At 37.7% G+C, this 15,078-nt stretch overlaps 2 protein-coding genes across 2 annotated transcripts in view; one reads left to right on the top strand and one right to left on the bottom strand.

The window, feature by feature from the left end:
• Positions 1–15,078, top strand: part of LOC131052261 (uncharacterized) — a 55,299-nt gene that overhangs the window by 23,821 nt on the left and 16,400 nt on the right. The gene's annotated exons all lie outside the window — the stretch shown is intronic.
• LOC131875110 (uncharacterized) lies at positions 51–1,056 on the bottom strand. The gene is made up of 2 exons (XM_059219133.1): positions 850–1,056; positions 51–758 (listed from the first exon to the last, which is right to left on the bottom strand). Exons 1-2 carry the CDS (start codon positions 1,012–1,014, stop codon positions 378–380), a joined length of 546 nt encoding a protein of 181 aa, XP_059075116.1. The 5' UTR covers positions 1,015–1,056; the 3' UTR covers positions 51–377.

The following is a 15,078-nucleotide window of genomic DNA, read 5'->3' as shown; positions in this document are numbered from 1 at the left end:
GTTTTATGTAGGTTTTTGAATTGCTTTGTAGCTAAGTTGCCGGTACGGGTACGGGTACGGGTACGGGTACGGGTACGTGGGTACGGTACGCTGGTACGGCATTTTTTTTAGGGGGGGCCTGGGTACGTATGGGTACGTCCGTACAAAAAAATGTAAAAATCATAAATATATACATATATACACTCTAATAAGTAGAAACAAAAATTAAATTTAGAATCCCACATATCATCCATATGCTAAACAAAACTTGGAACTATCATATATGATTCATATTGATATAACTATAAGTCTATAACAAAATTACAAACTTTGAATGTTATGATAGATATCGAATTCATTGTTCACTGGCTCAACCGTTCAACAATAAAATGACACAACTAATAATCAGCAATAGCATCATATGGGTCACTAGGAAGATCAAGATCAACATCATCATTGACATTAGATGATGTAGGTAGAGTACTGGAACCACATGCAGCCTCACTGCCACTTGCACTAGCAGCACATTGGCTATCAGACTCCCCAGAAAGTAAAGATTGTGTGGCAGCTGAAAAATCCAAATCAGTTCGCTCTGGATCTACATCCCAAAACTTTGTGCTCCCATCCTTATACTCATTTTGTTTATGAGTAAGAAGGCGCAAGTTTGAATGCACATAAACGAGCTCTTCTGCCTTACTTGCTGCCAGTCGGTTGCGTTTCACTGAGTGGATAAAGGAGTATGTGCTCCAATTTCGCTCAGATGAAGAGGAACTAGCAACCTATTGAATAATTGACACAAAGTGAGAGGGTGACAATTATAAAATAGTAAAAAATCTAAATTTAGAGAGCAATAAAAATTAAGAAACTTACTTGCGATAAAACTTTGATTGCAAGAGTTTGAAGGTTTGGTGATGTATGGCCATTGAGGTACCACCAAGCATGAGAATCCTTTTTATACTTGTCACGGAGAGCGGAAACACTTTGACCATTGGAGGCTACAAAATCAGCAAACTCACTTGTCATTAAATCCTCCATTTCAGAATCTGGGAAGAGTTTAGTAAGTGCTGTCCTACACCCTTCACTGACTTCTGAATCTCTATATGGTGGTACCCTTGATGGCTTAGCAAGCATTTCATCACTATAAAATTTGGGAGTCAATGCAAATGCAAGAAGATGTAGTGGGGTGGTCATTTTGTTCCACCGCTCAACACAAATTGATTGAACCTCTTTGAAGAAAGTTTCTTCGGGATCTTGCTCTTTTGCATTGATGATGGCTTTCATTTTCTCAATCATCGAGTCAAAGGCCATCATATACCTCTCCCAAACATGGGTGATCCATGTCAGTATAACGGATCATACTCATGATGGGCTCAGTGAAACTCAAAAGATATTCCACTCGATCCCACCAAGTGTCATCTAGGATCATGCGCTTTACATTTGCTGCCCTTTCAGTATTGGATTGCCTCCATAGGGACCAACTTTGACTAATTACCATGCTAGCAAGTGGCTGTCGCACCTTCACAAGTCGCCTCAAGACGATTGTGTTGGATGCAAATCGGGTCTCGGCAACCTATTCAAAAATTAAAAATAAAAATTAGAATACAAAGAAGACATGATAAAAAAAAAAAAAATTAAGTAACCATCAAAGTGAAATGTAGATTTTAAAAATTGAAGTGTTTCAATTACCTTTAGCAACTCCAACTGTGAAAATGATCTGAAAATGGCCTGTGACATGTTATGGTTTGTGATGAACATTTGGATCTCTTCAGCCTCAACATAAATTTGTTTGATCCAATCTATTTTCCTGCCTATCTTTTGTAGCATGAGGTTGAGAGAGTGGACAGCACAAGGTGTCCAAAATATGTGTTCAAACCGTGTCTCAATCAACATACCTGCAGCTCTACAATTCTTTGCATTATCCGTTATTACTTGGACAACATTTTGAGGTCCCACATCTTGAATGCATTGTATAAGGATGTTAGCAATAAATTGTGCATCCTTCACCTGTCCTTCACAATCCACAGCTTTCAGAAACATTGCCCCTTTAGGGCACACTGCAATTACATTAATTAATGGCCGATTTTTGGTATCCTTCCATCCATCTGAAATGATGGACACCCCTGTTTGTTTCCATGAATTTCTAATGGGAGCCAATGCATTGTCCATGTTTTTTACCTCCTTTGCTAGTAAGGTGCTACGCACCTTCTCATAACCTGGCCCTATGTACCCTTGTGGAGCCTCATTTACCTTTTTCAACATATCCTGCCAATATGGTGATCGTACCACATTAAATGACAAACCGTTTGCATATAGACATCTTCCAACGGATTGATCTGCAATCTCTCTAGCATCATTCTTAAATGCTCTCTCTAATGGTCCCTTGCTTCTCTTCACAATAACAGGTTCTTCACTAATTGGGTCCAAGAATGGGTGGCTCTCTACCACGATATCAGGAAAATCGCTATAAGATGGAGAAGTAGGGGGCCTCTTTGATTTACTTCCTCTTCTTGTCAACAAAGGATGGTTTGAGGCACGACCAACTCTTGCATCTGCTTCCTCTTGCTCTCTAATATATCCTGCTATTTCTTGAGGTGACATCCCATTTCCATTCTTTCCTAGACATGGTTTGATTCCTTGTTGGGGAATGGCACAAAAATGGGCTTTGACACGACTGTAGGAGTTAGTTTTTTTCGTACTACAGAAGTTGCATATCCATAAAAATGTTCCACCACCTTTTACTTGGTCTATTATTTTGACATATTTCCATAAAGGTGAATTTGGGTCAGTTTTGAAAGTCCGTTGAGGAGTAGAGCTTTGAGGAGTAGAGCTAGTAGTCGTTGCCATTATGATTTCTACAACAAATTAAAAAAAATATATTAATATTTAATATTAAACAATAGATTATAAATGTTAAATATATAAATAATAAAATTAAATTTAATAATTTATTTAAAATAAAAGTGAAATTATTATAATTATGAAAGTTATTAGGTTTTTAAAAAATATACCTATTATTAAATTATTATTATTTTTAATATTTTAAAAATGAGTAGTTTTTAAAAAAATTAATTATAAATATTAAAATTTAACAAATTAATAAATTTTAATTATTAAATTAAAATATTTAAAAATATAACAAACTAATATAGTTTTTAAAAAATATACCTATTATTAAATTATTATTATTTTTAATATTTTAAAAATGAGTAGTTTTTAAAAAAAATTATTATAAATATTAAAATTTAACAAACTAATAAATTTTAATTAGCAAACTATTAAAAAAAAAAAAAACTATAATAAATATTAAAATTTAACAAACTAATAAATTTTAATTATTTTTTTAACTATAATAAAATTTAATAAAATATAGCACACTATAATAAAAAAATTAATATCATACCTGATTCCGAAGCCCTCCCGCCGTGGCGCCTCCCGCCGTCGTCGCGCGCCTGCTCTGTGCCTTCGCCCTCCTGCCGTGGCGCCTCCCGCCGTCGTCGCGGGCGTCCTCTGTGTCGTTGCCTCCTGCCGTGGCCCGTGGCGCTTCCTCTGTGTTTGCGTGCCTTCTTTCACCACTGTGCCATCGCGCGTCCTCAAACCCCTGTGCCGTCGCGCGATATGGTTTCAAAATTTCGCGTTTTTTTGGTTTTCACGAGTTTTTATTTTTGCCTTTGCTTTAGGGTTTTAAATGTTAAACGACATATTCGACCCGTGGAAAAACCCCTCGAAATTTGCGAATGATGCGGATTCGTCAAAAAAACCGTATGGAATCGCCACGTCTACACCGGATGCGTCGGGATTCGTGAGTCAAATATCGGATACGTTTCAGGGGGAAAAAATCGGTACCCTGTCCGAATCCACAGGGATTCCGGGGCGAATCCGAATCCGATACGCACCGCATCCGGATTCGTGGGCAAAATGGGAAGTACCGGTAACTTAGCTTTGTAGTAGTCAAGTTTTTTTTTATTAGATTGGCCAAGTAACTCACAAAATAATTGTGAGTTTCTGCAGAAGATTCATCTTGTGAGTTCATGGGAAAATTAATCTCATTGATGTTGACCTTGCAAGATCAGAAAGTACTCAAATTTTAAAAAATTGGGCTAGACAACCAAATATGGGTTTTAACATTTTTAAGGCTAGTTAAAGCATACAAATCAAAGACTAAAATGACTTGAGGGGGCAGTTTATCTAGCACTACTATCATATATTAATAATGGCATGATTATGAAATGGCCAACCAAAGAAACTTAAACCAATAATGAAAATTTATAGATAAATGAGATTGTTGCAATTGATAGTGAACCTCATAGCTCTCAGAAATGACCGACAACTAAAACACCTATAACATTTGAAGAGAAAAAGCCATGATTGTGTACCATGCAACATTGAGAGGTAGATCGATTTGGAAAAGCATGATGGTATGCTTGTGTTGATTTATTGAATGAAATTGAATGATTACAATGAATGCTTATGAAAGAAAATAACAAACCCTAGGTGAGAATTAAGTTAGATCATGACAATTGTCCTCATCTTATGAATTGAGACATGACCTATAATTAGCTCAATCTAGACATAGAAAAGCACTCCTAAGTTTACCTTAAGTGCAATGAAGTAAAATCGGGCTTACGTAATCAATTGATGATTAATTAATTACTAGGTGCTTAACCTGTTTACTCCAACACCCCCCTTGAGATCAACTTAGGGAGAAGCTAAAAACCTAATGAGGAGTACAATGATAGATGCTTGCCGAGGTACAAAAAAGTGAATCTCTCCTAATTGGAGAAAAGGAGAAAACCACATGACAAAAGACTCCTCTCCAAAAGAGAAAATGAAATAACTACGCTAGTGAAAGGATAGAAGGAGGATTTGATGTGATCACCCAAGGACCTTGTCTATCACATAAGTAAAATGGATGTCTGTTGGTGTACGTTTTATCATTCATTGAACATTAGAATAAAATGTCAAGGACACCCTACCCTCTCTTGAACAAAATCACTAAGTGTGCCAAGATTGCAAAGAAAGACCACACAGCGACTCTAAGGTTTATATGTGAGAACGAGCGACTTTATGTCGGGTAGCTTCCTTGGTTATGTATGTTAAAATTCAAGGGAGACTTATGCTTGGCTTGTTCAATTCACAATGAAGCTCTTATATCGATTGGGTTTTGGATCATGGACTTAAAGAAAACTGAAAAGGAGATAAGGGTTTAGAAGTTCTAATCTATTCCTAAGAATTCAAGAGACGATATTGACTTGGTGAAACCAATAACCATGCTTTGCCTCGCCACGCTAGGACCACTACACAAAGTGGGTGCAATCTTCAAGGGGCGTGCTTATGATTTTCACGTCAAGAATAACTACGATCAAATTGAACAATATTCATCCAGACAGAAGTTAAGCATCCACAAAATAGGCTCAGACTAACTTTACACAATGAACAAAAATCATCTATTCATCAAAAGTATGAGCGGAAGATTCACCATAAATCAATACTTATCAGATCTTGCATTTGTCTAACATACATGAAATAAAATCTAAACTATGATGAGGGATAATAATCGTGCAAAATCCAAAATAAGAGAAGTAATCACCATCAATTTGAACAATGCATTACTTATTACTTTGGCAGTCGTAAACAACAATTTTCTTATCTCAACATGTTTTGCAACATGCTCCCATGTTTTACAAATGATGGGCAAGCTCAATTTATAGGCTCCTTAATTACAATTCAATGGCCAAGATTGATTTCAAATCAATGGCTAAGATTACAAAATAAAACCCTAATTAGGGTTTGTTACAACTGACTACCTCTTGACCAATGAGAAAATTACATTTGGGGACACTTGTCCTTCTTGCTAAATATAAACCAACAATAAAATAGAAGGTTGTTACATTGTGGAGCGTGCCTTCTAGAAGCTTCCGTGGATAAGTCAGGTTCATTGAACTTGGACATGTTGACTTGGAACAATTTGATTGGTTGGAAGATGACTTGGCGCCACCTCAGTGTGTTGGATGTCTTCCTTGGTCACTTTGTTTTCCTTCCATGTGCCTGCCTTAGAATATCTTTCCTTGGTAACAACTTTGTCCTTTGCGCTTGTTTCTTCCTAGCTTTGATCTAGGATTCCTTTCGAGATTTTGGTCTCTTCTTCTCAATTGCATTTGAACCTTTGAGGTTTGGAAGTCTCCCCTTGGAGCAGATGTCTAGACTTGAAGTTATTAAATTTTCTTTCCCGATTACTTTGAAATTCCTCTTGCTTGAACTGGACTAATGTTAATCCCCTAAATTCCCCAATTTGTGTCAAGAAATTGTCTAAGTATGGAAATTTGTTTGGAATACTCCTCTTGTCTCCATTTGATTCTGATTGGGAGCTTGTCTTCAATTCTTCAGAAGATGAAATCCTTCAAGAAGTTGCCCTGATTGCCTCAATAGGTCTGGGATTGTAGATGAAATCTCCCAAGCAGTCCAAATTTCTTTTCTATATTTTCACCAAGCTTGACTACTTTTCTTTCTTGATGCCTTGAAATTCCTTCAAGTGCCTTGAATTTGGAGAATAATTCCCTTGTGCCTTTGCCACGGTGGAGGAAATTGGAATTTCCTCTGTGAAGTATTTCTCATACTTATCCAAATTTTGGCCATTCAATTTCATTTTGTAACACCTTCATGTGGACCTTTCGACACTAAGCCAAGATTTTGGCCATCTTTATGCTCAGATGAACTTTTCCTCTTTATTCTTCTTCACTCTTCCTGTTTTCTTTCCAACATTTAGTCAAAATTTGATTCTTTTGTTGTGGAAAATTCCACACATACCCATTTTTTAGGCCAAATTGCTCTTCAAGTTGGGCGAACTTCATGATTGTTATGTCATTTTTCACACATGGCATGGTGGACTTCACTTAGTTTATGTCATCTCCCCTTGCTTCCTTTGGCAGACTTCATGTGATGTTGGACGTTCTTACCATATGCTAAGGCAAAGTTCATGTTTTACAAGACAATTTACTTCTCTCCTCGACACATGCCATGCAACTTTTAACCCTCTCATGTGCTAGGTGGACTTGAAGATTAGTAGGCCAAGGTTAGGCGGACTTTATCATCAGCAAACCATTCTTGGGCAGACTTTGGCCTTGGTAAGACATCTTCCTTCATTTCTCCTTGGTGGACTTGGCTTAGCCTAAACCATTCCTACCAAGTGTTGGGCGGACTTCACCTTGTGTTGGATGTTTTCTTAAACATGTCTTGGGTGGACTTTAAATGATCTTGGACATTTTACCAAGTGTCAAGGCAGAGTTCATTATTGTTTGGCCATCTTCTTTTCTTTTCCCATGGTGGACTTCAGCATTGTTTGGACGTTTTGAATCTATAGCATGGTAGACTCTAAATGATCTTGGACATTGTTATTTTTGGCCAAGGAGAACTTCATCATTGGCAAGACACTTTTCGTGCTAGCTAGGCGGACTTCATCATCAATAGGCCATTCTTGGGCGGACTTTATCTTTGGCAAGCCATTTGGCCAAGACGGAGTTCATAGTTCATGAGCCAAGGTTGGGCGGACTTGCTAGCCGGCTGGACATTGTGCATGGCGAACTTCAGCATGGCTTGGATGTTTTCCCTCTTATCTAGGTAGAATTCACACTTGGCAGGACAAACTTGGCATTCCACTTTGGGCAGACTTCAACATAGATTGGACATTTCCAACTTGTGGCATGGTGGACTTGACAGTTGGTCAAGCCAATTGTATGATTTGTCTAGGCAGACTTTGCCTTGCCTAAGACATTGTCTTGCTTTGTCTTGGTGCATAGGAAAGACATTTCCTTTGCACTTAACCAAATTTTGAAATTTTATTCTCTAAGGTACCAACACAGCCATTTTTTTGAATTTTTTTTCTCCAAGGTATCAACACTTAGCCAATTTTCTGAATTTTTCCTTGGCAGACTTTGCACTTGTGTTGGACGTTCTTCCGAGGGAGGGCGGACTTCATGATGGCTTGGACGTTGGAAACTCCTACCTTGAGCGGACTTCATGACGGCTTGGACTTTGGAAACTCCTACCTTGAGCAGACTTTCTCATAGGTCGGACATTTTCTTGGACATGGCCAACTCCATTGATGGCAAACTTTGAACCAGCCTGAGACATTGACCTCTCTATTTTCATGAACACTTGGATGAATTTTTTTGCTCAAAAACTCATTGTTTGTCTAGAACATCTAGATCAACACCCCAGTTTGGAGATTTTCCCTTGCTTTTTGCACCTGGAGATGCAAATTTTTTATTTTGAAGATAGGAACCCTGTTGCCATGACTTGAGTGACCCAATCCTAGGTCAACTTTCAAAAAAGCTGAAAAAAGCTAAAAACAAAAAAACAAAATCCCACAAAAATAGGAAGGTGTTAGAATTGACCCTAAGCAATTGCGTTTTTTGTCCTTCGGGCCTTCTTAGCACTTTGATGGTGTCCAGACATTGTTTAGAGCATGATATCCCTATTTGGCTTGGGTGACTCCTCAAAACCTCTAATTCCTTATTGCAAAAAGATTGGTGATTAGCAGTTGTGACGCCAAGGCAAAATCCAAAAAAAAAAAAAAAAAGGGGGGTCCCCATTTGCAATGGGGCAATGTGTGAAAAAGTTCACAACAATGACCTCTCAATAGGAGAGATAAAATGAGGATATGGATCCCCACCATAATAAGTAGCTCATATACCACTGATGAAATCTTGAAGATAGAACATTATCTACTACTTACAAACATTATTTTTCTCCTTAGGAAGAAACAAATCTACTATGGTTGGAGAACCAATTCCCATGAGATAGATGAATAGGAAATCGAAATCCAAATTATATGTGCCTCTAAAAACTATTCGAGTGTCCTTAAGATAATCCTCCAAATTTGCAATCTAACATTCCACAAGAAAGGATGATATGTTTGCTAGATACAAATCCCATGTAGCAATGTTTAGAAGAAGATGAATGTCCTATTGCACTAAATCAATAGGGTCCAAATATGGGGTGATGCCAAGCTGATTAGCAAAAACAGAATATGAAGATAGGATCTCAATGTTAGGAGGAGAAACAGGGAGACACGCCTCTGAGCCATCAAAACATGCAAGACTTGTGATATACACAAGCTCCTCTTATGTATCATAATCAAAGGGTATGCAATTTGCATCTAATAGGGAAATGAGATAATTTGCAACAATATCCTCTAGGAATGGAGTGATATGTGGGTCTCCGTGGATTCCCCAAAGTCTATTCCAAAGTGTGCGGGGACAACCAATGTTCAATACAACGCACGTTGTGATAGGAGCAACAGAACTAAACTGTTATGAAGTTATAGACCATTTCGATACTCAAACAAAGGCATATATAAGGCTGATGCGTAGGATGATCTAAAAACAATGAGCACTATCCAAAAAGGTGCATTTAATTATTGCAGAGCAGTGATACCAATCCAGGTAGAGATCTTATTATACGTCAATGCAACATTAACATGTTAGCAAATGGATTAATGAAAGTTCCATAGTTTTAAGACTCGTGGACTCGCCACGGACTCGTGAGTCCATGGGAGCCACGGGTCGACTTGCCAAGGACTTGTGAGGCGAGTCCTGGCGAGTCCTTTGCTCGGACTCGTGAGTCTTTTGCTCGGATTCCTGAGTCTTTCGCAAGGACTCGCGCAACCCAGATTACACGTTCGAGAACCATTAAAACTCGCTTTTTTTAATTTTTTCAACTCATTTGGCATTGTTTATTGGTTATAGCAGGTTTGTAGGGTTTGAAGGAGGAGAGGGAAGAAGATAAAATCAGCAAAAGAGATCTAGGTAAGGATTTTTTCTCTTTCTATTTTTTTCATTTGAATCATTTCAATTTTTTGAAAATCAAAAAAATCTTGAAAAACAAGGGGATATGCTGCCAAATTTTTTTCTATTTCCTTTCCTAAGTTATTTCCTCATATTTTTTTCTTTTTTTTGAATGCTATTTTTCCCAAATGATTCATTGTCATTTTTTTTGTTGATTTTCCATAAAACTCTGCTGATTTTTTTATTTTTTCATGTTAAATCAGCAATGGCAAGTTCAACTCCAAGGGCAACCCCAAGGTCAGGAAGACAAAGAGATAAAGCATGGAAATATGGGATTCCAGGAAGCAAAAAGGGGGAGGTCACTTGCACCAAATGTACAAAATGGATGACGGGTGGAATCAATAGATTAAAATATCACCTTGCACAAATACCTGGATATGGTGTGGAGGCATGAGCCAAATCAACTCCTGAGATTATTAGAGAGATGAAGGCCATTCTTGTTGAGAATGATATGCAAAAGGAAGAAAGGCAAAAAAAAAAAGAAGCCATGGCAGTTGCAATGAATCCCACATTGTCCACTTCGGGTCCCATTGGTCACACTCGTGGTCATCAGTCACTTTCATCTTTTGGCGACAATGAGGGTGAGGCTAGTGGCACTCCTGTTAGATCAAACCCTAATTTTTTTGTACTACGCAATGTTCCAAGTGCACAACCTTCACTTGAAGGTACAGGATGGAATAGAGAGAAGCATGAACAAGCATGGATAGCAGCTTCAAATTTTTGGTTTTACAATAATCTATCTTTCAATGCAGAAAACAATGTGTATTGGGAAGGTTTTGTTAATGCATTAACAGTTGCGGGTAAGGGGTTTAAGGCCCCAACAGGTCATGACTTCAGTGGGCCATTGCACGAGAAAGCTGTAAAAAATACACAAGGTGTGGTTGATGATCAGAAAAGGTATTGGAAGAGAAAAGGATGCAGCATTTTATCTAATGGATGGATAGATGGACGGAATAGGACTCTTCTCAACTTCTTGGTGGCTTCAAATGGTGCAATGGTATTCCTAAAGTCTATTGATGCCTCAAATGAAATAAAAAATGCAGAGACTTTGTGTAATTTGTTGGATGGGGTGGTTCAGGAAGTTGGAGTTGAGAATGTTGTCCAAATTATCACGGACAATGCAACTGCATATGTATCTGCAGGTAGAATGCTTATGGAGAGGCATCCTATGATTACATGGAGTCCTTGTGCTGCACATTGCTTGGACTTGATGCTAGAGGACATTGGGAAGATTGGATGGGTGAAAAAGGTGGTTGAAGATGCAAGAAGTGTCACCAAATTCATCTACAACCATACTTGGGTGTTTGCTTTGATGAGAAAACACACAAATGGCTTGTGCGACCTAGAGTGACACGATTTGCTAGCCACTTAATCACTTTGCAGAGCATTCTTAGTGCCATTCCTCATCTTAAGCAGATGTTTGTGTCAGATGCTTGGTTGGGGTCTGCATACTCCAAAAAACCTAAAGCAGAGAAGATTGTGAGCATTGTTTTTGATGAAGGGTTCACCAAAAGTGGAGAGGAGTTGACTGCAATAAGTAACAAACACAAAAGTAAACTTTATACAATCTTGTCTATTTGCTGATTTTATTTTTTAGGGGTTAATTTTGTACTAATTTAAAATTTGTTTTCATATTTTTAGGTGACAGAACCTTTGGTAAGGGTTCTTCGTATGGTGGATGGAGAGGGCATGCCAATGGGTTTCATTTATGAGGCCATGGATAGGGCCAAAGAGGCCATTTCACATTACTATCGTGGAAATACAAGAAAATGTGAAATCCTTTGGCGCATCATTGATCGTAGGTGGACAAATCGACTCCACCAACCGATACATGCCTTCGCCTACTTTTTGAACCCAAAATTCTACTTCTCTGATTCATTTAGGGTTGATGAGGAGGTCATGGCAAGTGTTATTGCATGCATTGATAACATGGCACCTGATCCTGAGTTGAGAGACAAGGTTCTTGATGAGTTGGAGGTGAGATTTGACATTTGCAATTGCTCTATCTTTATTTATGAATTCGGAAATGTTCATTATTGAATTTGAGTTTGACACTTTGACTATCTACTTATGAATTTGGAAATGTTCATTGTTCAAGATCTACAAAAGTGCAGAGGGGAGACTCTTCTCATCACAACTAGCAATTGATAGGAGAGGAAAATAACAACCAGGTAAAAACTTTGGTAACTTAGTTCAATACTGCAAGATAAAAACTACAAACTTGATTGTTACATTTTTTTCTCAATTCTAATATTTCTAAATGTTTTTTGTAGATTTATGGTCGGAGAATTAAGGTGCTGGCATGCCTAATCTTCAAAAGATAGCCATCCGTGTTTTGTCTCAGCCATGCAGTGCTTCTGGGTGTGAACGAAATTTGAGTGTATTTGAGAGCATTCACACAAAGAAGAGAAATAGATTGACACAAAAATGGCTCAATGATCTAGTCTTCGTTCGGTACAACCTTTGCCTTCGAGTTAGACAGGTGGAGGGTGTTTCACATGAGGCCATTGACTTGGATGAAATTGTTTCATATGGTGATTGGACCGTGAATGAACAAAATGATGGTGACGATGTCCTCCTTACCAAAGAAGAAATTGCAGAAATAGAGAGAGGAGCAGCACAAGATGCAGAAGGAGCAAGATTGGATGAAATGGAGGATGAAGATGAGGTCGAAGATGAAGACGAGGATGAGGACTTTGACTTTGAAGAAGAATCATCTCACCATTTAGATACCACAACACCCACTGCTACTACTTCTAGCTCAAGGCCTAAAAAATTGAGCTATATTAGGAGAAATACAAAGAGGAAGATGAAGTCTTCTCTTTGGTTTGTTCATTGTTGTTTTTCACATTTGGAGTTGGACATATCGTTATATGTAATTTTGTGAACATTTATAAACTTATGCTGGTATCATACATTTTAGAGTTGAAACTATGAGTATGAATGATGAAATTTCAAATATTGCGTGTTTGTAGATCATATGACATGTGTAATGTTTCAATTATGGCTCTTATGTTCTCTAAATGCATTAATTTCTTTATGGTTTTTTGTAAAACTACGGTTTTTTTTTTGCCGAGTCCTTGCCGAGTCTTTTGCGAGTCTTTCACGAGTTTGAGTCTGAGTCCAAATTTTTGGTTTGTCGAGTCCGTGGCGAATCCGAGTTTTAAAACTTTGAATGAAACAATAAGAATTGTGTTTACATTAACAAGTATTATTAATAACCCTTGATCAGGTACAATAATCAGCAGTATATTGATTAGTTAAGGCAAAAGACATGATATGAGGAGTCACCACCTTTTCAAGGATAGTGACTGTTTGGAAAGACATAACTTTCCATGCAAATCGAGGGTTTATATACAGCATAACAACCACTCAAAGGAAAGGCATCGAACAATGGTGGAAGAGGTGAACATAATAAAGAGATTGAATCTCCAACTATTGTTAAGATAAGATTATATTCTAGTATGAAGTTTGTGCATATTTTTTATAATCTGCATACTATTATTGATAGCAGATCGTTGTTATGATCATTCACTGCATGTATTCTCCAATCTGCTCATTTTTCACTCGTATTGTGTAATCTATTATGATCGATATGATGGTATAATAATGTTAAACTAAGGGAACTTGTAACCCCTACAAGACTTATAAATTACAAACTCAATGCTTAATTTACGTGGGACCCTCTCTTAGGTACGCCACTCCAAGTGGATGCCTAACCCCTACCGCATGGAGCCAAGAGGGATGAAGCATCTGCTCTTGGGCTTAAGAGAGGAGGTGGTTGTGATGAGGGGGGACGGCGATAGGACACCTCACTGGGTATGCCACTCTATGATGGATTCTTAACACTTGCCACATGGAGCCAAGAGGGATGTAGCATATGCTCTTGGGCCTAGGGTGGAGGGTCTCTTGGACACCCTATCCAACTAGCCTACCCTAGTGCACTAAGAATTGGACAATAAAGAATGGCAACTAACCTACAATCTGATTTTATTAACAAATATAATACTAATGGTAATTAATACATTAAAGAATAGTATCACTCAATCTAATTCATTTGTATATGTTTCAATTTATTAGTATTACTTCATATGTGTTCTCTAATTTTGTGTTGCAGGTTAACAATATACAAAGGTACTCCCATAAACTTAATTACCTATTTTAGATTTGGGCAAATTTAGGCTAATTTAAAGTATAACTAAGTAGGGGACATTACAACCTAGCTCATCCATTGGAAGTTCTGTGACGGGTATCTACTTGTGCTTCATTGTTGATTGATTGGTGAAAAGAGAAGAAATTCTACATCAAATTTGAAGATCAGATATTAGGGATTCTTCATTTGGCGAGTTGGTCTATTATTTGCCTAGGGTTTCACCCTAGATTTGGAGCGTCATATTATAGAATTGTGGGCGACTTGCCCTAAAGGACAAATTGGGTAATTTTGTGGAGCTTAGGGTTTGATTTCCTTTTCAGATTTGGGGCAGACCTATTCACCATCCTTGGAGCAACGATTTTGATGCTTGTTATCATCATTTAATTAGGGCTTTGCCCTAATATTGGAGTGTGATTATCTGAAGGAGATTTGCAAGTTATTGGAAGAAATTTAGACCACATGGAGCAGCAAACCCTAGCTGGTTTTATAGCAGACCTGCGCGCCTCAATTTGGAGCTGCATTTTAGGGTGTTTGTAATTAATTGCACTAGGATTTGAAGCCCTCTTTTTGGGCGTTATAACTGGCCATCTTTTCAAGGACAAATTTGCATGTTTGGTATGTATAAACCCTATAATTTATTTCTGTTTGTGGACAGCAGACTTTTGGGCAAGTTGGGTATTAAAATATGCATATCTATCTATATTTTATCTCTGAAAATGTAAGGGAAGTTGTTGTATTTCAGTACTGAATTTTTTTGGGCAGATATTAAGGTGGTGGTTGTATGTTTCTAAACTCTGAAAAATAATCTGAAAACTATTTCTTTAGATGGTAAATTCAAATCTGATTCTGACATAATATCTGGCACTGTAATTCAGGTTTTTTACATGCAAATAATTTTTCCGAATGCTGTGCCCTAGTTTGTAGAATTTGTTATCTTTTTCTAGTACCCCTGTTTGGGGATATTACATACTTCACCTTGGAACCCTCATGCATGCTATGTGAACTGTACGACTCCATTTTGACCATGCCCAAGTCAAAAGTTCAACCTGTTATTAATGCTACTAAACTTTAGGAAGATACATGCCATCGTTCAGCAAGGAGGAA

Source organism: Cryptomeria japonica, chromosome 1 (genome assembly GCF_030272615.1).
Source record: "Cryptomeria japonica chromosome 1, Sugi_1.0, whole genome shotgun sequence".
Lineage (NCBI taxonomy): Eukaryota > Viridiplantae > Streptophyta > Pinopsida > Cupressales > Cupressaceae > Cryptomeria > Cryptomeria japonica.
Note: the sequence above shows the minus strand (reverse complement) of the source record. Positions and strands in the feature narration are given on the sequence as shown.

Bases quoted from the DNA above. Each gene is read 5' to 3' on its own strand.
- LOC131875110 (XM_059219133.1), bottom strand. From the start codon at position 1,014: ATGGAGGATTTAATGACAAGTGAGTTTGCTGATTTTGTAGCCTCCAAT. The intron at 759-849 runs GTAAGTTTCTTA...ATTATTCAATAG, and splicing joins CAATCAAAGTTTTATCGCAA to GTTGCTAGTTCCTCTTCATC.